The following is a 26,673-nucleotide window of genomic DNA, read 5'->3' as shown; positions in this document are numbered from 1 at the left end:
CCATATGTCTGGAGAAATTACTATATTTCGCTTGACCTAAATCATGCATCGAACTGCTCAGAGTCAAAACTGGACAAAAACTTGAAATTAATGAAAACAAAAATGGTCAAAGATTTTCCCCAACCCTCAAGAGTATAATAAGTTGTAGAAAATTTTATGAAGAGGGATGTTACATGTGAAGAGCAGGCTGTTGTTTATGTGCTTAAGCAACAAATGCCATGTTGTGAGAACCCAAAGCGCAGGCTCTTTTAGGAGAAGTTGTTTTTTTGGGTTAGATTGAGGACTAATGTGTGAATTGCTTGCACCACCTGGTTCAATGTTTTTAGGTTTGACAGTTTAAATCGTTGCCTCTAAACATTTCTAAACATTTGCCTTATCTTTGTTCTCAAAGAGAACAGGTTGTCCTGCCATAATACATTAACTAATCCATGTTGGAAGTTGCAAGTTTAACAACACGTTATTTGTCTGCGTAATCTGAGTACAATTTGATGTAAAACTTGTTGATTGGTACTTGTGTCCCAGCAGTTCCCCTCATCTGTTGAAATAGCACAGTTAGTTGTGGCCTCTACAAGTTTTTAAATGATAGTGACTTTTATTATTACTTTTCTCATTAACTTGGCTTGTATCTAGAACAAAGTTTTGCCGTTTATTATCACAGTTACCATCACAGCAGGCACTGAGTTCACTGAGACATTCTCAGTGCCTGTTTTCCCTAACAGTAACAACAATAAAAAGATACCTTGATTTTAGCAACACCTGATTGTGTCATGTCGGTTCAGAGTGGAGTTGTTAGTTGTTCCAAACAGCAAAGCCAGGTTTGCCTTGAGACAGATTGTTCTTGATGCCTGTGTCATCGTCGGTCTTGGCCTGTTTGTGAGCAGACAGTAAGTCTCTGCTCGCATTAAAATAAAATAAAGGTAGTTAGATAAAATTTGTACATAAAGATGCCTGAGCTTTTTTCCTCCTTTCCTTTCTCTGGCCGACCTCGAGATTTTTGTGGGTTCTGGGTGTGTAGCTTTGATTAAGCTGTCAGAACTCTTTCTCATCTTTTTATGTTTACCCGGTGTCCGTGTGGAATGATAACTCTCACCTCTGTTTCCCTTTAGGACTGTTAAAAAATGAAAGCTTCCATCCCTCTTCTGATCCTGCTTCATGCGCTTGTGGTCCATTGCCTGAAAGTTGTGTCAAAGAGAGGTTCTGGTAAGTTGCAGCTCCTTTTTATGACTTCATTTTTTAAAACAAAGAAGTACATGCCTGCTTTCAATATCCAACAATTTTGCATCATATGTACGGGTTATTTTGCTAAGATTTAATCAAGTAAGTTACATTTTCTACTAAATTTCAACTTAAGTTGCAGTTGTTGTGCCTGTAAGCATTAAAGTCTGAGAGTAGGTTTATATTACTGCATCCCTCTTCTCTCCAGATGCTGGAATTATTACTTTAAGTGAGATAGATGAAAAGCAGAGGAACATCCACATTTGCAAACACAAAGGAAATCTTTTTTTTTATTATTTATTTATTTTCTTCTTCCATCCAGTGACTGCTTGCGTCTGGGTTTTTTGCCCATGCATATTAGGCACAGGTGCAGGAATGGCCCGAGGCTCATCAAAGGATTTTTTTTTTTTTGCTTTCCCAGCAGAAGCCCCGATGGGCTATCTCTTGCGAAGCTTCACGAGCCATTGCCTGGAGCAAGGATTTGAATCGTGTCCACTGATAAATGAACACCCCATTTGAGCCAGACCCCCATCCTTTGTTCCTTCCCTTTTTAGATTGTACAGCTTTATTAGAAGCCATGCTGGTTGCAAGTTAGGGAGTTGTTGTTTGAAATGGGTTTTGGGCAATGAAAGGTGTATTGAGACTGGTTTATTTTTACTTTTCTGGAGCAGAAAGGGAGAGCATATCCAGAATGAGCAGGTCCATCTTCAAAGCTTGCTTTTTTATGATTTAGGGTTTCTTTGTCTGAGAAAATGTTTCTTTGTCCCCTTGCTAATTTGTCATTGTTTTCAACATAAATGTTGCTGTTTTATTGCTTTCTACTACCCTTTTTTATTGATAGATTGCATAATATCTGACAACGGTTTTTTACACACTTCCTATTTATTTTTGTTTGAATCTGTTTGGCCCCCCTGCCTCTTGTTCCATGCAAATGACTAGGAGACTTTATCAAACCAAAGTAACCATGAGTAACATCCTACCATACATCCATATTTTCTTAAATGAGACTTTGAAAATTAGTTTAAATTGTTGGTTGTCAGGGTAGGTATGAAACTTATCCCTAGTGGGTATTGATGCAAAAACTGGGCACAAAACAGTCAAAAATGCATTTTGAAGGGGTAAAAATGACCAGCACTAATCAAAAGACAAGATAATAATCAAAATGACAAAGAAAGAAGAAGAGAAATGAAATATTAAAATGGAGATTTGCAAAATCTCCATTTTGTGAAAACACATTTTCCAATTGAAAGATTTCTGGTTGTCCCACCCTGGGGCTTCCAAGATCTTCCATAGAGTGTTTACAATTATGGAGAAGGAACCTTTTATATCACAGTGGATGAATTTTCACCCAGACACTTCTCCAAAGCACTGCATCTGCATGTGATTGATTGAATATTTAAGTCATTTTGGTGGATGTTGCTCATTTACATTGTTAATTTTCTGTTCCAAGGCCAAACTCTTGTGATAAATTAAATTCGAGATAAAATATTGAAGTGGAAAATAATTAAAAATCGAAAAGAATTCAAAATTCTCAACATGGAGCGTTTTCATTTGCACCTTTTAAGGAAAATTAAATGACTTGATTGACGTCCTTGGGGGACTGCAAATCCAGGGTTTGAGTGGCTTTTCTTTTCTGCTGGCATGCACAATCCCTGGAAGCCCTCTCTCAGTGCTGCATGCACACAACAAATAATAAGTGGATTATTACATCGAAAACACTCACATTTGATTAATGCTTTGTCTGCTTTTGGTCTCAGAGAGTGGAACAGTGCAGAAACATACAATGCATATCTGTCATACTAATCCTCTGAATTCATATGTAGAATGTATCCATTAGTCCTCTGAATTGCTAGAGGGCTGGAATGGTCTAAATGGTTGGGCAAACCGAATAATTATGGATATTTTTAGCTAATTCAGCACATCACCTCCATAGCAACCCCTCCCTTGGATACTTGTGCTGTTGTAGATAGTTATTCTGTGCTGTTGTTTTTATGCTGGGGTGGCGTCCATAAGCTGTGTCACATTTTGGTTTCTTTGGTTCTTATGATTGTAGGCGCTGATGATTGATGGTCTCATTCTTTGCAGTATTCTCCAGTTCTATGCAGGTATTGTTTAGTCCAATATTTGTGGCAGAACTGTGAAGGCAGAGAAGGAAAAGTCACACAATTTTGGAAAATCTCATGAGAAACAAATGTTGAATGTATGATCAACGGTGATACTTTTTATAACCTATCTGCCATGGGATGTTTCCTACTGACCACACACAAAGTGTTTGCGCCTTTAAATATTTCATATCAAAATTTTCTAAAATCTGATGGTGATGGAAGAAATATTTTCTCATTCAAATATGTAGCATCTGAAGATTGCTGCATTTCATTGTGATCAGGGATCTAAAACTCATTGTTATTCTTGTGAGGCAACTGGCACAAGAGGTATCAATGCTAAACAGAATATTAAGTGTCCAATATTAAATATTCAGGAAATTGCATAGAAACGCTACATTATGAGGTGTAATCATGTAACAATTTTCCAAATAGGTTTTCAAAAATACCTTACCAAGTAAAAATTATGAATTAAGGACTGCAATGGTTAAGTATCTGGCTATAAAATGTACATAGATTAGGAAGAAACAATAAGGTGTGAGCTTGGATAGCAGAAAAATCAGTAGACATGCTAGGACCTTAACTCCATAGTACATTATTGTTGTTGCAGAATATGTTCAAAATACATCTCAGAATTTTTACTTTTTTCAAACTTTAATGATTTGTCTACAATTATTTATTTATTTTATCTCAGCAAGGTTCTTGTTACTTTGTTCCTTTGCTATTGTGTAGTTTTGCAGTAGAAAATATCGCTGAAGTAAAATGATAAAAAATTGCTCATGGTCTGCTATAAGGGGATTTGATTTTTTCATATTTTATTGCAGGTTACCCAGAATAATTTTTTTTTGATCACAGGTTATAATCCATCTTATTTTTGAGATCAGCCAGCCCAAACACAGAACAGGATCAATAGAAATTGGATGCAATGCAAAGTAAGAAAACAATGCAGATGCTTTCATAAAGTGTTATGTTATTTGAGCTTTTTTGTGATTATCTCCATAAGCCATACTATTAGAGCTGCACAACATATCGAATTGCTAGTTTTTGCAACATCCCATGCTTGGCCGTTATTTCCAGTCAGAACTGCTCTGAACATATTTGATATAGCATTTAAAAAAAGAGATTTTAAAGCAGTTGGAGAGTGATGGGGTGGGGGTGCTCCAATGACAGAAAAGGAGGAAAAGTAAGAAAATATGGGTCAAACCTGCCCGATATTCTTGCAATTACATGTTTTCCTAATTAACCGCCAAGGGAAATAAAGCAGCTATCACACTATGGAAAAGAAAATCATTTTGGGTCACTGAAAGAATTGAAACATCTTTTTGTGACTCACATTAGTATTTTTCCTGTGATATAAGACAGAAATGTAGGTAATCATGTGAACAGTCGATGTTTAACTGCTTGTTTAATTTTCAGAACTTTAACCTTACCTTTTGGAGAGCTGCACATTGACGTATAAGGATTTCCACCAAGCTAAATTAAAAATGTCAAAAATATTTATATCCATTGCAATTACTGGAACATTTGAAATGTTGTGCATTCAGAAATCATAATTTCACATTCAAATTAGACCTTTTCAAGGGTTTTTTATCAATATGATTTGGCTGTGGTCCTAAAAAATGTCATTTGGTGCGACCGTGATTTATCTAAAAATAAGGTATTTTCCATGATGTACTAAACATTTGTTTTATAAGTTTCCATTTATTTAAGGTGTTTAGGTACAAATTTTTAAAATTTCTTTTTATTTTTCTGGCAATTATGACAGTTTTTCCCCCAAAAAACCTGTGAAATTCCACTTATAACTGATTTGACCGCTATTTTTCTTCACCATTTTATCAAAATGTGTTAAAATAATAAATTAATACCAGTCACTTAAGAACACTGTATTAGTGGTTAATATTTATGCTCCAGAAACTGAATATTCTATTTTGATTTCAATAAATGTACTTTTTTAATCGGTCGCACCACATGATTTATACAATAAATGTAGGCCAGGAAACAAGTCAAAATCCTTTTAATACATGAAAATAGAATTGCATTCAGTTACAGTACATTACAAAAATAACAACACAAATAGAACACACCAATTTAATTTGCCTAAAAATTAATGCAGTAATCAACTTTTTAGTAAACATTTCAAACATATCCCTCATAAAATTAGAATGTACAGGAGTTTGCTTTAATTTCCTAATTTTATTTAAAGAAACTGAAAAAAGAAATGTTCAATGTCCCAAATGTAAGTGCATTAATGAAAATATAATAATTCAGTTTAACTATTTTAAACAGAACCATATGATAAGTAATGGTTTCAAAATGGAAAAATGTAATGAACTTAAAAACCATCATGTTACTCCTGATGCTCCGATTAAGTTTTTTCCTGCCGATTCTGATCAATGAGAGCCGATCACTGCCAATCGCCAAAACTGATCACGTGGATTGACTGTTAATTTTTGGCTTTAGGTATAAATGACACCACTTGATCGGGCAAAATGGAACCATTTTGCCAGATCAATCGGACCGGTGAGACGATCGGTGGCCGATTGATCAGCACACCACTACTCCTGGGTACTTTAATGCCCAAGTGAACAAAGGAAAATGCTTATTTTCAAGCAATTTTTAGAACCAGGCATTTATGAACTTTGCCCAGTCTTGGCTGTTCAACTTGGAACTCTATGAGGTTTTGCTGGTTCAGGTTCTGATGAGCATGTGACCAAGTTCTTGTCATCAGACTGTCGCATGGTGCCGACTTGGACTTCTTCTCTCACATCTTGAAGTACCGGGGTGACATATGGTACTTCATTATAGCTCAGTTTGATGACAGTGGGATCTAGTAAAATAGATACAAGTAATAAATGACAAAATATATGCTATAACTATTCCCGTAATGTTAAATGTTCCATTATATTTTTATCATACAATACAATGCAAAACAATAATAAAACTGCACAAAAACCTATTCTGGAAATAATAATACAAAGTATTGCTTTTGCATTTGAGTCTTGAAATCAAAAATAAAAGCACAGAAACTCCTATTCAAACACATAAATGTATCATTACAACGGTCGCACCACATGGTATTTGGTCGCACCAAATGATATTTTCATGTTTGGTCATTATCAACAGGCAAATAATTTGCCTCCTTAAAAAAACAACCTAGCTTCAAACACAAGGCAAATATAACATTTATAATCAAAACAGAAAATAGCAGGTATATTTAAATATTAATAGTTTTTTGTTGGTCGCACCACATGATATTTTGTTAAATGACATTTTCGGACAAAGTTTGTTTAAATGTTGTAATGGAATCATAACTAAAAATGCTTTGAAAATTTGTACAGGATGAAGAAAAGACTTTGAAATTCATGCCAAACAGGAAATAAAATATATTTGAACAGATTTAATGTAATTTTAAATACATTTTTGCAACAGTAATTGAGTTTGGACAGTCGCACCGCATGACATTTTGACCCTTCAAAGACCACAAAAATGGCCAAAAAAGAACAGCTTTTGAAAGGTTAAAGAAGGTGTTAATGGGGGAGATATATTACATATTTATGGGTTTTTCTTATGAGTTTAAACCTCTTTTTAAAGATTTAAACTTTAAAACCTTTAAAGTTTAAACCTTTAAAGGTTTAAACTCATAAACCTTTATTAGTTTATGAGTTTATTTATTTTCTCCAAAAACAAATAAACTCCACCATTCACTGTAGCATCTGCACACCTACATCATTCGAAAGCAACCTTTTGAAATTTTCTCTGCACTGATTGGTTGCCTCAGCAACTGAAGCTGCAATAAGCATTCCAGTTTCACACTCTCTAAATGTCAGGCCTTAACATAACCGCTAACACATGTCCCTCCTGTGCACGCTTGTAGCAAACGTAGCTTCATAATGATACTCAGTGACATTGATTGAGACAAATTTAGCCCACCTCGTCTCTTCTGCTGTACACTCATTAGTGCCTGTTTTTCCATCAGACAGTGATGAGCTCCCTGACAAATGATGCTTACCTTTTCTGACAGTCGATAATAAAATTTTACTTAAAATGATTCTCTCACTCATGCACATGTTGCAGCTTCGTCTCAATAAATTTAAATATAATTATTTTAGGAATTATTTTCGAAAATTAAAAGTCATGTTTTATTCAGATTCATTAATGATAGTTTTTTAAAAAATATTATTTCTGCTCATTTTGGATAATGACTCTTAGCTAATGTTCTCAAAAAATTATAAGATTTCATAAAACCAGGAAAACATTTTCTGAATGAAAACAAATGTCATGTTATGTTACATGACAGTTCAGTGCATCACTGAAACCCTTTACAAAGGAAAACCAAAAAATAGTCACAGATAAAGGATTAGGTTGTACACATAATTCTATTTTTATTTATGGAAAATTGAGTGGAAAAAAATGTGCTCAGAGGAATATTAAAATCACTGGAAAAAGTACCAATACCTCAGCTTTCATACAGACTTATCACCTCAACCGTAAAGTACAGTCAGCAGCATCTATGTCTGACATGTCTTTATCATTTGTGTTTTAAAAATGATTTTTGATTGGTTTTATGTAGTCTTTGATATTCCTGAAAAACTGAATTTTGCCATTTCATTTGTTTTTTTCCCATAATCACCCACCTTAAAAGGAATAAACCCTTGAACTATTTCACTCAGTTTAATGAACACTTTTTGAATTGAATTACAAAAATAGATTAACCTTTCAACATTATTCAAATTTAATTAGACGCACCTGTATCCCACTAAATTTGGAGCGAAGTCACATTTGCAAGAAGAGAAACCTCTCACTGCTTCCACCTGATTTCTAATTTTTTGTAACACATCTTCTAAAAGAAAAACAAAAAGCCTGTGGGGTATATAGAGGGGGGTTCCTTAGACACCCTTCTTTATTTCCTTGTGTTAATGCGACACCACACAGTCAGCAGCATCTATTCTCCTTTTCTTCTTCTTTCACTTTTTCGCCATGCTTTTGCAGTGGGAAGCTTCAAGGACATCCTGACAGTCAATTAAATTTACAGTCTTCATCCCCGTTTCTCTGCCAACTCTGGGAGGATGTCAACATTAATACGTCAGCTGAAGGATAGCCCTACCCCCTCCAACTATGGCCCCACCACATTAAAGAGGCCACCCACAATTTGGCCAGTAATAAGGCTGCTCCTAATTGGACAAGACAGTGACTTCTAACAGGGGACGTCAGCGCGCAGCATAAATTCAATTATAGGAAGCCACTTGACTTTATAATTGATTTTAAGGGATGCTAAAAGTGGCAGGAAACTGTCAGCAACAACTGTTAGGAGCCAAAGAACACTGCAGAGGTGACCCCTGCTACTATATAAGTTGTATTAATTTTCAGTGTCATTTAATTGCAGGATAATGACTTTTATTAGTGTTAGAGCTCCAGATGATCAAATATACACGTCCCGAGGTTGTCAGTGAGAAAGGCTTTTTGACGTCAAGACGATTAAAGTGTAAAATTAATTTTAAAAGCCTTATTAAACCAAGTTGGGATGATGTGATGGGAGATTGAAAATCAGACTCTGAAATGAAACTGATTTTGTCACAGACGAGACATGTATGCATGCATGCATACCCTCAGTTCATCTCCCTTCGGTTAATACCACACACCAGTCACAAAAGCTGAATGATTGCGCCGCACGCTCGCAGTGGGGGGGAGATTGATCACAGACATGGTGTTAGATATGAAATAGCTCCCCGCTTGGAGTTGTTTCCCTTCTGCTGCCCATAGAGGAGAGGTCGCTCAACAAGTGCACCAGATACAGGGCTCTTGACTGCTAGGGTTACTATGGATATGTGCTGCAGATTGGAGACACGTGTCCTAAGCCTTAGCATGAGATGGATGATGGTCAACGACCTGATTGATGTGAACAATAGAATCTCTGTTGTTTGTTTTCTGTCCTTTAATAATGTTGCAACGGCACAAATGTAGAAAAAGGGCAGAAAAGGGTCTAGACTAGATTTTGTTTGGACCACAAAGTGCTTGCTAATAGCTAAAATCCACAAATTTCTGAGACCTCTGTACCTTAATGTGTATCAATACGCACAGAAACCATGTTAGCTTGGCCAATCAGCATCAAGGAAAATTATTGATGTTCCTGGATCATTTGCTTTGCAAATGTCAGCAAATAGTGTGTCAAGTTGGCACTAACTACCAATTTCCAGGGGTCCACTGTAATTGTTTCCTGTTTGGCTTTTGACAAACTACATACAGACTGTTTGTCCCATCACTAGATTCTGCACCTTGAGATGGAGATTAATGTTCTACCTGACTGGTCTTTCAATTTAGGTGGCCAGCTAAGACACACTGAAGGTTGTGGCTGCAACATGGCTAAATGTGAAAAAGATTTAAGGTTTATACACACCTGTGCAGGGAGGGCATTGTTTGTTACACGGCAGTTAATTACTGCAATTAACGCATATCTCCAAGAGCTCATAAGGCGTTTGCCATGATTGAAATAAGGATTAGAGAAATCCAGATTATAGAAACTAGATTAATATGTGGGTGGAGCTAATAGGATGACATACCTGCCAATCAACTAAACATACCTTGCATCCTGTTGAATGTAGGTTCCTTAGTAAGTGATCAAGCTTTGTTGACAAGCTTTTCTGTTTACTGAATGCTTGAAAAGTTTGAATTTAAACAATTGGAAAATAATGTCTGCAGAACTATTGAGAAATGCTTACATTTCCTTCCCGCCTTGACATGACTGGAGGCATCCAGCATTTGATACAAGATTTCAGCTTTAATATTTCTCTGTGGAAGATAATGTGTTCATTTCAGGCAAATTATGCAGCTCAATCAGCAGGGGCGTTTGGTAGCAATTTGAAAGATTATATGTGTGGATGATAATGAGCTTGAGTCCAAAAGAGGATTTAAACATGGAGAAGGCTGGCCAGTGTCTAATTTAAGAAAATCTGCCTCTCAGGTTTGAGAACGTAAGCTTGGGCAAAAAGAAGGGCAATAACAAAGAAACAGAGCTAAGATTTGTTTCGTATTTGGTCAGTTTGGACAAAAGTCAGAAGGATCTTAAAAAGCATTCAATTTCCCTTTAGCTGCTTTGGTGTAACAACCCTTCAGGGAAAAATGGAGCTTTTATTTTGTTGTTCTTTTTTTAAATTACTCTGCAAAATGTCTTGAAGGCTGGGATTGGACCGTACCCAAAAATATCCCACACTTAACCAGGAGCTGCTTGGCATCTCTAATCTCCTCCCGCACACCTCTCCATTCTGCATGAGCCCGCAGTCGATGCTTCTCCTTGTAACCCCAGCACAGTTTTTCTGTTTTGATGCCGTCTCCCGTCTTCCTCGCAACCGATGTGACACTTTTCTCCTTTCAGTTGCTTTCAAAATTCAGCACGGTCCTTCATCTCGGTAGTGCTGCCATCTTCTCTGATCTCCCTGCTGTTTCTTTCCATCACCTCACTTGTCTCTATGATTCACCCATCATCTCTCTTCACCCTCCTGTGAATAGAGGGGGAGGGTTATCACCTCCTTTGATTGACTTCCTCTAATCCTGTAATCATTATGAGATCTGGCTCCCACCAATGGGATGTTTTACCAAAAGTCTGATCTGTAAGATTTCTTTTCTGCAGTAGCATCTGTGATTTTTGTCTCTCCTCTATAGGTCTTGCTTTAAAACGGTGGAATTTGGATGTTAAAGGACAGAGAAAATTCCATGTTTGTTAAATTACACACCTGCAGGATCTGTTGGAGTGAGATGAGATTGGGCTGAATGATAGCTCTCCTCCCAGAATAATAGGGGACCTGTAAGTGTACAGCACTCTTGCTTTGGAGACCCTAAAATACTGAAAGATGTTTTGCTTTTTATCAGCTTGACTTTTGTAGTTGAGTAACCATTTTCCAAAGGATTAAGATTATTTATTCTGAGTTTGAAGATTAATTTCACTAAGATACAGTAAGATAAATGTTTGTTTTTTAACACCAAGAGTAACTTTCTGAGCCATCTGTCTATACCAGAAGTCGTTGTATATCCAAGGACTTCTCTCTTTACTCTGCGTTCATTTCTTTTGATTGATAGCTATAGAAAAGGGGCTTATAGGTTTTTTTTTTTCAGGATGTTCTCTCTTCCTCCCACTGTCTGCTCCACACAGCTAAATGTTTGAAAGGTTTCTTACCCAGAGCTGGAAAGATTGTGTCAAGGTAATTAAATGGAAAAGAATACCAAATACATCCATTTGAAGATGCTTCATTCAGAATTTATTTCATGATATATAGGCATTTGTACCTCACGATAACAAATTCTAGTTTATTGACATTATTGTCACTTAAGCATAAAATCAAAATAGGGTAAGCAAGACATCACATGTTTACATTTACTTAGCATGGGATAACTATGGTTCAAGAAGCTTTCCAGAAGTTGTCTGAGATGGAATAAATTTTGTTTTTTGAAAACATGCAAATCTTTTGGTGCCTCAGAATTAAACCTTACCTGGGAAAGATTATAGATCCTGCAACTTCCCACCTAAAATATGTAAATTATTATTGAGTCTTTGAAAAGCAATGCTGTTTGGAAACTTATTTTTAGCTTATATTCTCTTTGGAAATACTTTTTTTTCCACCATGTTAAATTTTTTTTGCCAGCTCCTGCACTGCACATTCATGGATATTTGAAATCAAAACAATAACTTGCTGGATCGACATGGGAATCACATTTGATCCCATTCAGTGAATTTCTTGTTAGCAGTGGAATGTGTAATTAAACAGTGAAAGGGGTCATGCTCTGGATGAGAGATTTGCTGTCTGCTTGTCCTCAGTGCCACCGTTGTGGAAGAAACTTTTCCTGGATTGTGATTTTTTTTTAATTAGACCTGCCCTACACAATGAAGCTGCGTTCGCTTGAGAGGTGAAGTTTTGTGCACGCAGGAAGTCTCTCAACAGCTTCGCATTTGATGAACCTGTCAAGGTCCTTGGATGCAGCTCGGCTCTCAGCGTGTGGCTTTTTTTCAATGCGTCTTCATTGCGAAGTTTGAACACAATCTCTCTGTGTTGATTCCTTGTTCAGCCTCCCCCCACTGCCAAGTGACGGCTACGAATAAAGAAACACTACTCTCTTGTTCTCTTTGTACGTTTCCTTTAGTTTCTGTTTCCTTTTATACATCCTTTCCTTTTTTAACCGCACCAAGATAGGTCAGAGCCCAATCAACCTATTTCTGCAAGAAGCAGAAACAAACTGAATCTTTACCGCTCTCATGGGAATCCTGCCAACTTTGGAGCTTTTCTGCTCTCCCTCTTTTTCGTAGCAAAGCAGAAAGGATGTATGCTAGCTCGCCAAGGAGCAATGCCTTTGTTGGTTGGAGGAGAGTGACGCACTGCAGGCGTTTTGGAAACAAACCAGCTTGACTCTATTCTTCAGGCTTTGGCTGCTTTTCTCACCACTGTTTTTTACTCCCAAGATACAAGCAGGTTCTATTCAAACCCTACCGCTTAGGATTTTGATTATAATTAGCAGGGAATTACCCGCTTTTCTTCCCACAGAAAAGTTTGTCATTACATCCAAAGCAGTGCACCTATTGTTTGTGCTACTTAAATGAAGACCCCCTGAGCTATTTCTCTTTTTAAAATCTCTACCTTTTGCTAGCTTTACAATATGGTCCCACATATTTATCTGTGATGTATTACTTGTGTTTGATGTGAAACATGCTATTAAATATATGACCTCCTATTTATGATCCTTCAGGGCCAAAAACATGGTAAAATATTGCATTTGATTTCCCTGAGGTGCCATGATTAATAAATTTTCCACATTAATTAAATCTGTCATCTCAAAGGCCTCTCTGAGATGAGCCTCTCCCTCATCACTTTATTGGCCAATCACAGCTCAGCCTTGTTCTGAACGGTCTCCCCCACAGCTGCTGTGCATTTCTGACAGAAACATAGGAGGTGCTTCAGCAGGAGTGTGTGTTTTGTGCAGAGAGTATGACGGAAGGAGGAGGGGGGGGAGCAGCGGGCATCATCATTTGTAATTTACAAGAAGGGTTTTTCCATTTATTTCTTTTTATTTGACATATAGCAGCAGCTCTGCAAATGTGAAAACTTCTCAGCTGTGGCTCAAACAACCATGAAATGCTTTTACAGCCCCAGTGGCCTTCTAAAACGATTAGATTCTATTAGCGTGTGAAACGTAAATAAAAGAAAACATGGTAGATTTTAGTCCTTGGGAAGCAGACAATTTGCTCCTAATCCATGAACAGAAAACGGGAGTCAAAAATAGCATAGAGGTGCAGAACAAATGCATTTGACTGTAGACGTGCCTGGCAGGCTTGGACAATATAATAACAAAACCAGCTTGTTAGAAATAACTAAACAAGATTGGATCATTGATGAGTCCAAATATTTCAGTCAAGACTCAAATAAATGGTTGACTTGGAGCAATACCAATCCGATAGCTATTGAAGGACTAGATTTAAATGTCTAATGTGTTTTCTACCAGTAACCAGAAAACAGCTAATTTCACATTTCACATTCCTAATTCCTTTCAAGAGGAGGATTTTTACTTTTAATGTGTTTCCAAAATAAAAGTAAAAATCCTCCTCTTGAAAAGATTTGTCAATTCAAGGGGTTACTTCTGTATTCACTCTAAGATGCATGAGTTTATTTTACATAATTTGAAATGTAAACCACAAAATAAATTCAGCATAGAAAAAGCAATGTTGAGGCAGCCAATTAAGTTGGCTTCTTGAAGTGTTACCCTCTGAGCCTGTGTAATGAGGGCCATAGCTTTACCCTGAAGTCTGCCAGCTGCCACTGGTGCTTTTATTCACCTAGATGCTAATGAGTGGCGGAGATGCTTCTGTCTTCCATCAAAAAATCAAAAGATGGTGTAGACACAGATCAAATATCCAAATAAATACTTAACACCCCTTCTATAAGAGGTTTTTTTCTGAAAGACAGCTAACTGGAAATGACTGCATGTATAGACTGTCAGTAAAAGATTATTAACTTTAACATGAATCCTGGTTATCTTCGGATCAATCAAGAGGTGTACAACAGAGAGGGAAGTCCTTGACGAAGCTTAACAGTTTGTGCTTTATGAATTTCGATTTTTGACAAGTTATTTGCTTTAGTTCCATTTCTGGTACGTTTAAAATCAAACTACTCCAAGCCAATTTCAACACTTTTAATTTGCTTCACATTGAAATTCAAATGTGGCCTGATAATGATGTTTAATCTGTATGCCACCCTCAGTGGCTTTAAGAGAGTGTGATATAAGGAAGAAAAGGGCCTTATTTTGCTGTTCGCAAAGCTCTCGGAGGCTTTCTGTTGCTTTTTTGTATACCGAGTGCTTGGTCTCAAAGAAACACAAGGACAGCTCTGGATTATGGTTCTGTATGCGTCTTTCATTGCTTTTAATATGCAAATAAAAGATTAGCTTTGAAAAGAAACTATTTGGCACAGGAACCGTTTCTACCCGGAGGTAAGTCTGATCCGTTCACCTTTTTTATTTATTTTTTCTTCTTTCTCCCCCTTTCTGTCTCAAGATTAGACTTAACCACTGCACTAGGACACGCCATGCTAAAAGCTGTGAAGGACACAGGGGTACCACAGTCACAGTACAAAGAGCCACAGCCTCTACGTGCATTGAACAGCGAACATTTCCATGATGTGACTCGCTGTAACTTATTTCAGTCAAAGGCATGTGTCAGTATTTCATGTAAGCCACAAAATTGAAATGACGACTCCTTCTGCACGGCTCAGTTACATCAAACAAATTGAGAAAACAACATCTTTGCATTTCATATCGGAAGCAAAATGGACCTGGGTAAATGACTCTGGTATTACACTGTCACAGAACCATTGCAAATGTGCAGGGGAAGCAATTCCAGCATTTCTTTTACAATTTAGTGCATAGAGGCAGAAGGATTAGGAAATGGTTCATATTATGGAACTCTGATCCAAGCAGATGTACAATGCACATGCAATGTCAACATCTATATTTGAGTGATAAATTTGTCCTGATTTTTGCATCTGCTGCTATACATCAGAAAAGTTAACCTTTGACAAACTGATTATAAAACATCCAGCTCTTGGCCAGTTTAATTTATTCTAAGGAGAGAAATGAGAGAAAGGACCGCTGCAGTGTGTGTTTAAAAAAAACTAATAAGCAAAACACATTTAATTTAACAAATACAGTGCTCTAGCTTATGTGTCTTGAACCCCATTTGCACTGGGCACATTAAACATGTGGAAGAAAGTGCTTTGGGTAATTGGGACCAAAATTGAACATTTTGGGCTGCAACCCACCTGTGAAACAGATTTGTAGCTGTATTTGCAGCAAATTTTGCTTTCACCTCACATGTATGCACTACTATGTGTTTTTATCACATGCAATTCTGGTAAAATGAGAAATATTTAGCAGATTCAACAAGATTCAAAATGAGTTCTTTAGCAAGGCACTGTAGGTGTATAAAGTATCGTATTTATCTGAAGTGCAACCCGTTGGATGGAAAGTTTACATTTTATGATTTTTTTTTATTAATTGAACTTTTAAGATACACATCCCAATGTTGTTTGTGGTATCGTACATGGAGATTTACAGTTGTGAACTGCAGATTTGCATGCATGTGCAGAGTGTGTAGAATTGATCTGAGTACATTATTCAGGGGGTCAGCTACCCTCTGGGCATTCATGGAATCACAGGCGGGCTCATGAGGGTTAAGGATTATTGAGTGTGGGATAAGGAAAACGGAAAAATATGCAGAATGGAGGATCATCAAATAATTGGATTAAACAAGAGTGCATTGAATGTATAATTAGAAAACGAGGCCTTTCTGGTCTTTTTCTGCCTTGGATAAAGTAACTGTTTTAAGGTTTTAAAGTGTTTTTCAACATGTTTATTGCTCCTAATGTTCTTATTAACTTGGTCAATACTTGTAGACTTGCCAAACAGTTTCTTATTTGCACATCCACTCCTGATGGCTTAAGTTTCAAAATGCCGCCTCACCTTTGAGTCACTCTCCAAACGTTTTCAGCCTCGGTGTTGCCAAGCTGGGAAAATGCCTCTGTCTTATACGCTCCCTGACCTCTTTCAAGCCAACAGAATGCAGTCAGTTTGTGCCTGGGCAGCCCTAATTGGGTTGACAGCACAAAGTCTAGCTCTTGCACACATATATGACATCCAGCTCTTTGACAGAGCATCCAGGCTCGGCGGTTCTTTGGCTGTCGTAGGTAATAGCACTTGAGTGAATGTTTAAACAGGTCTGCCATTTTCGTCTTGATGCTGTTGGCTTCACCAAACAGTGTTCAAGTGTTTGGATATGCATTGTGCTACAAGCCCTTACAAACACAACCCAGCAGCTAATAAGTTGTGGCTGATGATTAATGGATTACAATGGTCAAAGTAGGTATGTGTTATGGTTTTAATGAAGCAGAATGAAATGGGTGCTGCTGGGTTGCTGTGCAGGACCAGACAGCTTAAACAAGGTTCTGCAGGTGGAGTGGTGGAAGGAAAGGTAAGAGGGGCAAAGTGGGACTACGTGAGGCAGGCTTCATGAATTCATTTTTCCTTCCCCCCTGTGTCAGGGGGACCTCATCTGAACCCATTACAGTGGTAACAAGGTGACAGCAACTGGTCTTGCCTCAGGTTTCGGCCTTTGGAGCTGTCTGGCTGCCCGTCTATGTTAATTAAGGAGGCGAATGAAAGCGAGTGGGACGGGCACACTGTTAGACAAAAACGTTTAACTGGAACGTCTGAATAATGACAAGACTTCCCCAAGTTTGCTGCTGGCAGCAGGAGTTTAATAGATAATGTTTCATGCTGGGTGCCTGATTCATAAATATAAAACTTACACACAGCGCCACAGGCACATAGATCACCACGCGTTATTTGGACCTCGTTAGACTTGTTTCCTGATTGTGTGAAGTTCGAGGCTGACGACTCTTCTTGATTTTCAAGGCAACCCGATCTTAGCCTCTGGAGCTTCACAAGCACTTTACAGGCCGAGTGAATAAACCTTCTCCTATGTGGCGTCCTCTTTCTGTGAGGGAAACAGTATTGGCGAAGTTCACTGGGAGAGCATTTTTAGTGCAAAGTAAGTGGGCGATCAGGAGATGTCATCAATTCCAATGCATGCCAGTTGCCACGGAAACAGAAGTAGAGAGGAGGCTTTTCTCAAGGATGCTGTTAAACATTTAGAATGTGCAGGCTCAGAAGAAAAAAAAACGGAACAGCTATGAGCCTCCATATTGATTTTTTCTTCTTTCTGTCATGTAACTATGATTTTAAAAATAAGTCCTATATTAATTAACAATTGATGCTGGTAAAGTTTCTGGAACTGATCGATTTTCCAGCTCCCAAAACACCCACTTACCCAAAATATTCCCTTCAACCGCACAATACAATCTACTGACAGAGCAACTCTGTTGTCACTATCGAAACCACAAATGCTTATGTAACACACGCACATTTAGAAATGCATCACTTATGACAAACAAGGTAGGAGTCGCTGATATATTTGTGGATTAACACAAACTACAAGATGTTGCTGGATCTCATTCTTCCTCCCAACTTGGCCTTTATCTCCACAACTATACATTTCTGTGGTGAGGCTCCGCTGAAGAGTACAACAGTTGTGTGTCACTTCTTGATTGAGGATCCCCTCTCCGAGGGCAATCTTCAGTAGACAGGCCTTAAATGGGAAAGGGCTCTCATAGTAACGAGGTGGGCTCAGCAGATAGGAACGCTATGTAATTCCTGTTAATTACTGCCCTAGAGGAGATAAGACCTGGTTGGAGAGGGTAAGAAGAGTGATAAGGAGGATCAGGGATATGCCTGGAGGATTTACCGAGCCTTTGGCGAAAACAGTTGGATTGTCAAGTAAAGGTGTCAGGTTGGAAGTTGCCTTGAGTTTGTTTTTGTTTGTTTTTTTGTCTGAGCTGGTGGGCCAAGGAGTGGCTAAACTACAAGTCGAGTTTCAGCATACAGATTTAAAAAAACAAAACAAAAAACAGACTAACTTCGCTTTCATCGTGCTGCGGTTCAGGTTGAATACGTGCAATTATAAATAATGGATTATATCTCAGTTGATATGTTCAAACGTTCAATCAATGATTTATCCTTTTTTGCATTTCAATGCAAAACCTGGAATTTCTGAGCTCCATCCTGAAAATATGTTAGAATTTACAATTTCTCAAATGGAAAGTGAAAATCTTGGCATAAGAAAATGTATGTTTCCTCAATAGGAGTTCTCATTTGAACCTCATCCTGGGTGATTGTATAGAACACATATTGATCTGTTTAATGCTACTTATGAAATACAGGTGCAAATCAGAATGAGCTATTGGGGCTATTTCTTTACTGCATCTAAAAAAAAAAAAAATCCACTGATGCCACAGCATTTATTCTTGGCATGACCAGAGGGATTTTCTTTTAAGAGTAGTTCAAAGCAATTCGCCCAAAAAAAAAAAAAAGAAAGAAAACCATAAACCCTAGGAGACCCAATTCATTTCTTTGCTATATTCCAAGCTTCCATTAGCATGCACTGGGGATGGATCTTACAAGTTGTCAGTCACCTCTGCTCTACCGTGAAATCAGACCAAATCCCAGTAGCTGTTTATCTTGTTTCTATACCACAGCTGCGTCATCTTTTCAAACCTCTGACCTGATAACAAATACGGAGGTCGGCTTGTGCATGGAAAAGAACAAGTAATGGGTCACAGTGGTATTAAATAAAAAGAAAGAATACAGTGTAGTTTTTGTCAAGGACTAAACACTTCATGGTAAACGGCTGCGACTCCCCGAGGCTTCAGGAACAGAGATATACAAGCTAATATTGGACAAACAAGGCTAGTTGTCTAAATGCATTACTGTAATAAAACCTGGTAGGGGGAAGTAGTTCTGTCTATCTACGTGCTGACCTTGTTAGTATTAAATTCTTGAATTGCTCTCTAGGGGTCTGTATGCTGGCAGAGGCACCGGTGGTTCAAGCGTAAACTGCACATTTCTTTTTTTTTTTTTTTTTTGCTTTAATCTCCATCTTTGGATCTCACTTATTAACAGCTTGGGTGAGGAATTGTATCTTCTTCACTCAACAGCTCATCATTAGCAGCTGAAGCATGTTTTGCAACTTGTTACACACAGAACACAAAGATCTTAATTACCTTTCAGGCACCAGTAGGGGCTGGTTATACCCACTACATCTCATTAGGCATTTACTACTGGAAAGAATCAGTCATTTATGAAGTGTCTGTAAAGAATATACGACACCCATTTATCAGGTTGATAAACGACGCTGCTGACTATATATGCAAGTGTGTACCAGTGAATCAACTTATGTATATATTCTGCCTCTTGAAGATGAGTGTTTTATAATTTTAGGTTCTTATGAGAAGAAAGTTATCATTGCTTGCAGTATCTTCTTTTCCTGCAAAGATATGATGCAAAATTGCTTTAGGACAGAGTATATAGTAAAGTCCTACTAAAATATAGATGTGTAATTTTCACTTTGATTGTCCGTAATGGAGTTTAATTTCATTGTGTATTGAAATCAAATTAGACAAATTACAACAATGTGCTTAATGAGCCCTCCAATGTTTAAGATATTATAAACTTAAGATCATTTAACACTAAGTAATTGAATGATTTGTGTGATAATAACGAGGATTTGTCATTGTATGTGTGAAGCTGAAGGACACAGATTTTGAAATTGATCAAACACGATGCACATCGTAGATTCTAAAGCAACACTGTTGAGTTTTGCAATAAAGGTGCAATCCTTGAATGGAACCAATTTGACACCTCATTCTTCCTCCTTTTTTCATGTAGGATAAACTATGGTGCATATTAAAGTATAAAAGAGTGTTTAGTTGTCTCTGTTTTAGGTTCTTCCATGGTAGCTACAGGGGAAACCTTAGCTCTTATATGCAGTCAAACAAGATACGGGAAATGAGGGTAAAACTTAGGAGCTTGTAGTAGGAGCAGAAAGAAGTGTGTTAACGTGGATTTGAATAAGATAAGCTCATTTCATGACTCAAGAACAAATGTAACCGGTGTTCGGAAAAGCAATGAATGCAATTGTGTTGTTTTTTTCTGCTGGAGTGTCTCAGTCTCTCACTTTCTGTTTGAGGAAATTTGGCTTATTCTTCCTTAGGACATGTCTTTGAGTTTTTCACATCAGTAGGCATTTGCTTAGTGCATCAAATCCTAGAAGTCCCAGAAACAATATTTCAGTTAGGTTGCAATCTAGACTTTGACTGAACCATTGCAAATCATTTGAGTCTTTTGTTATGAATATGTAATTTCACCTAAAGTTACTTTTTAGACAAATAGGCAGGCATCTGTGGCTTCAAAACAAGATCAAATCACTCACACTACGCCACTCTTCTCAATTTTTTTTTTTTTTCAATTTCTCTTAGATATCAAATGAAAGCACCATGGTGAACTTTTTCTTTTCCATGACTCGATTGACTGCTAGAATTGTTTCCCTTATGACTTAGTAAAAAAGGAAGGGTGTCATCCTGGAGAAAAAAAGGACGTTGAGAGAGGACAGTTCTGGGATTAGGTTTCTGATAAAGCCATTCAGGCTCCACATGACCCAGTTTCTTCTGGGCTACTGGTAAATGATCCAAACAAAAACTGACATGTAGTGTTTAAGAGTCTGAAGTGTGCAGGATAAACACTACAACACAAAAATTGAATTTTTGTGGTGTAGCATCATGCATATTTGTGCATTCATCCTTTGTGGCAGGAGCATTCATGCAAGAAACCCAACTGGGGCAACACTGAAGAAAAATATTACAGATGCTGATACTTGGCAACATAATTTTTTATCAATATTGACTAGAATATCTACCGCTATGCTGTTATGTTTTACTCTCAAGGTTGTCTAACCTTAGCTATACCACTTGAATATATGTTTTAAAGCAAATGATTAAAAAAAAGATTTAAATGTAGAACGCTGCGTTTTATATGTGCACTTGTTGGCACAAATTGAACATTTTCCAAATTTTATGGAGCAACTAGAATGTATATATTTGACTTTTTCCTCAGTTTCAGTGTTCATTTCCCAGTCAGTACATGTGGAACGGCGAAAAACTAGCTTCTATTGTGAGGACATTTTACAGTGCTGAGTGCTGCTGACCCATTGGGATTCAGAAGCACTGTTTGCTTGTTGCACCAGCCCAGCATAAAAATATCTGTTGATGTGTTGGCATTTAAACAAGGGCAATGTGGCCGAGCCTCTCTGACCTATCTGAAAACATTGAGGGGTTGCAGAAGATTGGATACAAGACTAAAATAGAGAACAGAAATGATTCGTGACAGAAACCAATGATTTAAAAGTCAAAAGTACTCAATTTTGGAGGATTTTAATCTTTCCTGCTCTCTCAAAATATTCACACTGATGCATCTGGAGCTGAAAACATCAGCGTTTGTCTGAATTTGGCAAAGAGAATAAACCATAGCGCGAACATGCTTTCCAGAATAGTTTCCTTTCCCTTCCTGCACTGTTCAAACCCTCTTCTAACGGGCAGCTCTGATGACCTGCACCCGGAGGTCTTTTCCTATGCAAATGAACGCATTTTGTTTGTGCTCTGCAAATACAGGGCAATAAAATAATGCAGGGAAAGACAGGAGAGAAGCAGTGTTCACTCTACGGCTCCCTTGCCCCAGAGTGCTCGGTGAATTATTTATGAAAGTGCTGACAGAAGAGGAGCAGGTTAAACAAGGCGCGTTTCTCTGGGGGGCAACACCAACCAACACTCAGGTGGAGCTTGGTTTGTCTTGCGGCCCCTGGATTTTAATGATGGTCCACCGGTCTCGTTATGCGAATATACAGTGTAGCTTTTTTCCCTGTGTCAGCTGAAAAGAGGTTGAGTGCAAATCTGTAAACTCTGCTGTTGTCTAATTTACAAATATTACTCCAAAATGATAGTTTCACCCTATTTTTTCCTGTGTTACATTTTGCATTCCTCTACCTTCGATCTTATTTTCATGCACTGTTATTCAGAATGTCTACATCTCAATTACTTTCATCCCCTCTGCGCGCCTACGCCTCACTTCTATCGTATACGTCTGTCGTTTCCCTAAACAATCTTCTAATACTTTCACAGATGACTGACAGAGCATAAAACATAATGTAAATCATTCTTCTGAAGCAAGGTTAGCTAATTGGAAGTCTTGTTAATTCTGTTTTCATAATGTTAAAGCAGAAAAAGCCAGATCATTTTAACCTATGTTTGCATGCAAACGAAACATCTGATAATGGATAAACTCAAGTTTCAAATAATTGCTTTTCTCCTCATCCTCCTTTAGAAAATGATCATTTCAAGCAGTGAAATGATTTTTGTCATTGTATATGCGTTTCTGTTGTACATTTAGCTGCAATTTACACAAAATGTGTGGAGAAGAAAGCTACATAAATTAATATATAGCAAATATATGTAATGAAGCACCTCACTCTTCATGAGATTGGATATTGTAGAAGATTCCTGTGACAGGTTTGCAGTGGTTGGAGAGATTAGGCTGCGAACCCTGAGGAGCCACCTACAGGGTTGTATCAGCAAGTTGTGGATATGGCTGCTGCTGATAAAACATAAAACACATCAATAAAATTTTTTCATCCCTCTCAAATAGCTGTTTTCTCTGTTCTCAATATGAGCTGTTCACGAAAGGAGAACAGAATGAGCATCATTGTGAGATGAAAGATAGAAATCCACTGAATTAATAATGGTTTATGTAGCATTTTGGTGCTTTGGATGTATTTTAATACAAGCAATATATCTGTGTTAGTTCACATTATTGGTAATATGATGGTTTCTTGCATTTGCCTTACTTTGGGCATGAGATACATGTTCATGGTTGTCAAGTTATATTTAATTAATCCCTACTGATTATGAGATGATGTTGATTTGAAATGCAACTTTAAAAATGTAATGAAACAATGTTTTGTTATTCCTAATATATCTAATGTATTAGCTTGTTCCCTGGTTGGCCTTCAGAACTCAATTCAATTTTTTTGAGGCTGTCCACAGAAGATGTTGGAAACTCTGGTCAGAATTTTTTACTTTTCACAGCTCTAGCAAATTGTTCAAATCTTGTCCATTATTATTTCTTTTCTTAAATTGACCTACTAGACAAAAAAAACATCAGTTCTATCTCTGAGCATGTTCTGCTGCTCTCCTCTCCTGACCCCCATGATGAAATGATCCTCGGGGCAACAGCATAATCTGGCAGCACCTTCGCTTATAGGCCTTCTCGCTGTCAGTCTCACCTCTCCGGAGGATGGGCACGTCAGGTGTTTGCAATGAAAATCTCGGCTACCTCCATCTCCCCCTGGGCTCACTTGTCAGTAGGAGCAGCACCTCCGATGTATGACCTCAAGGGAGCAGCCAAAGAAAAAAGGCAGAAGATGTGTTAGTAGGACGCAACGATGGTTTATTTAATTTTTGTCAGATAAAACATTGCAACACATCCCCTGTATGTGTCACAGCCACATGCAAATGATTTGATCTGTAAGAGAAGAGTGATGAGTGAAACATTTGGCACCGCTATCGACTATAGTAGTTATTTAGCTCATTGTGTACAGTAACTTGGCTGGGTAATTGAGTTAGCTTGAATCTTTAGTGAGTCAGGCTAACTATCTTGGATGTTGCTTTGATCCCAAGTGTTTTATCTGCCGTTTGAAGTGTCTGCCAGCCATTGTGGCTCATGACTGTTTGAAATTAGTTAGCTTCTTATGTCTCCTTACACATGTCCCGCTGAGTTTGCATGCCTTGTGTTTTTGAGCTGCAAGTAATTCAGCTTTTCTGTCTTTGCAGATTACTTTGAACAGTGTTTCAAAGTATAAAAGGGGGGGGAATTCATTTTTTTTATTCCTAATTACCAGCAAAACAATTTGATAGCTGATGAAAGGCAGCATAGATGGGTATATTTTGAGTGCGTTGGCGTTATCATCCTTTCTGGTTTCTGTTCTTGTTATATTTATTTCCAGAGATTTGATAAAACATTCACAGCCCTTCAATTTGTTTCACATTTCTTAATGTATGAACCAACTCAAATTGAATTTTACAATCGTGCTGCTCAAGGATGTTGCAGGATTTTAGTAGTTCTGTTTTGTTTGCTCTGTTTGGTTGTTTTTGTCCATTGTTTTGTTGTGTTCTAATATTTATGGATGGATTTTCTATTTTGTCTATTTTTATTTTTGTTTTCCCAGCAACAAGAAATTGACATGACTCTAGGATGCTGTTGGAAACATGTAAAAGTAATTCAAAATTGCCAGTACACACGTGTCAGATTTTTTTTGCATAAAATGTGAAAACTATGATGGATCATTTTACTTCAGAAATATGCACCACCCTTCCTTAGAGGGGGTGAATACAAAATAAAAATTAATGACTCATAGTTTTATGTTTTAAAAGAAAATGATCATTTTCCTTTTACTTAATAATTGTGTGGCTCTTATTGTTGGATTATTTGAAAAAAACAACAACAAAAAAAACAGAAAACCATTTGTGGTACGATATAATCTAAGAAGTTTAAGGGCTACAACTACACTTCTAATATTTTCTAAACTCTGTTTGTTTGAAAGTCAGATATACCCGGGCTCTTTCTTATATTCCACTGAATGAGCTGTTTGCGCTTTATTCACAGAAAACAGATGATTAAATTCACACTGAACACACAGTGCTGCATTTTCTTATCTATCTGGTTTGGCCTGAGCGCTCGTTCAGTCCAGCGTACTCGGAAACAAAGTGGTGGCCCTCACTTTCCCACTGCACTCCACAGCCAGAAATTAAAGTCCCGATGTCGGTATGAACCGCTTCATTCACTATTACAGCACACATTCTGAGCTGATAAAGAATTGTTCTGCTGTATCACATTTCCAGCACTGTCGCCAAATCTCGCTCTCTGCGGTGCATTTTCACACTCTGTATCCATTATTTCTGCACTATTCCTCTGCAATCAGATATGGCACATCCCAACTGAAAATCCCCCCCAACTTTAACCTTGTGAAAAAGCTTCCAGATTGAACTATCTCAGCAGTTCCCAGCTCCTCTAGGCTGACAGAATGTCTTCATAGCAGTTCAGGGCTCCGTTGTGCCCATCTGTGCATCATCTGAGTTTGACAGCCAAGCACGCAGGCGCCCACTCACATACACATACATGAACGCTCTCCGCTGAGAAGCAGGGGGCCAATTATGGGATAAGGTGACAGGGAATGGCTGTAGGGAAGTCACAGTCCCCTCAGGCAGACCACAGTGCACACGGCACTCTTCCAGCATGTCCACCGACAGTAAAAGGAACCCTATGATACCTCGGAATGAAAAAAAAACAAAGGCACAATGGAAACTTTAGAGCTGCTGGAGAGGATATGTTGCTGTTGTTCCAGGAAAATCAAATCATATTGAACTGCGGCGCTCTGTGTTTACTCACCCACTCATCGACTTTATTGGGATAAGAATCAGCTCAAGTTTATCATAATAAGCTCATCTCGTGGGCTAAAATCAAGGTTAATGCATACGCACGATTTGCTTTGGTTTCTACTGGCAGTGGATGTTTACAGCAAATCTATTTATTCACAAGCTTTCTTTTTGAAGTTAAGATAAAAATAGAAGAAAGTAAAAGCCAAAGTGACAACTTTAAAATGAAAGTTAGTTCTAAGGATCCCATTAGTTGTCACATTAAAGATAAGAATATATTTTTGAATTTATGGCAACAGACTTATCCTTTCTAAGCATAATACAAACTTAATACTAATTGTCTTTATATAAAGTGTGCTACATTCATCACGACTTGGTGCTTTGGATTTTAAAAATGTAGTTAATAAATTTCATGCTTTTTCAAAATAAACCCTTGTTTTATTTGTGCTTGAACTCTACATCGGAAAGACAACCTCTCAAACTTTACCACATCTTCAGACATTACACTCATAATCTTTCATCAGTGTTATTGTTTTTTTTTTATATATGGATAAAATAAATCATATGTGAACTTCCCAGAAAATGATTTTTCCCCAAATAAAAATTTCAAAAGGAGTTCATGCATTTGTTCTCTACATATGAATCAAACCTTCTCCAAGTATGTTGAATATATTTTGATGGATGCACTGGTGTTGATGTATCCTTCTGGATGGCAAAATGTGTTGGAAAAATAGGTTTCACTCAAATTGTAGACTGCATAAAAATGCTTAAAAATTGATAATATTGTATTATTTTAAAAATAGTAACCATTGCTCATTATTTTGCATATATTTTAATATGAATATAACCTTATGAGGAGAGAAACATCATTTTTGTGTGCCCTAAATTATGTAAGGATATCAGTGTGCATGAATGTGACTCACTGCCTGCTCCACTCAAATAATCCCTAC

At 37.6% G+C, this 26,673-nt stretch overlaps 1 protein-coding gene across 2 annotated transcripts in view; it reads left to right on the top strand.

Moving 5' to 3' along the window:
• The window catches only part of LOC103475908 (interleukin-1 receptor accessory protein-like 1), a 203,020-nt gene that overhangs the window by 14,801 nt on the left and 161,546 nt on the right, over positions 1-26,673 (top strand). For both annotated transcript variants that reach the window (XM_008427891.3, XM_008427884.3), the window contains exon 2: positions 1,107-1,200. In XM_008427891.3, the coding sequence (XP_008426113.1) occupies positions 1,119-1,200 (82 nt within the window). In that variant the 5' untranslated portion in view covers positions 1,107-1,118. The remainder of the gene's footprint in view (positions 1-1,106; positions 1,201-26,673) is intronic.

Source organism: Poecilia reticulata, chromosome 2 (genome assembly GCF_904066995.2).
Source record: "Poecilia reticulata chromosome 2, P_reticulata-male-v2, whole genome shotgun sequence".
Lineage (NCBI taxonomy): Eukaryota > Metazoa > Chordata > Actinopteri > Cyprinodontiformes > Poeciliidae > Poecilia > Poecilia reticulata.
Note: the sequence above shows the minus strand (reverse complement) of the source record. Positions and strands in the feature narration are given on the sequence as shown.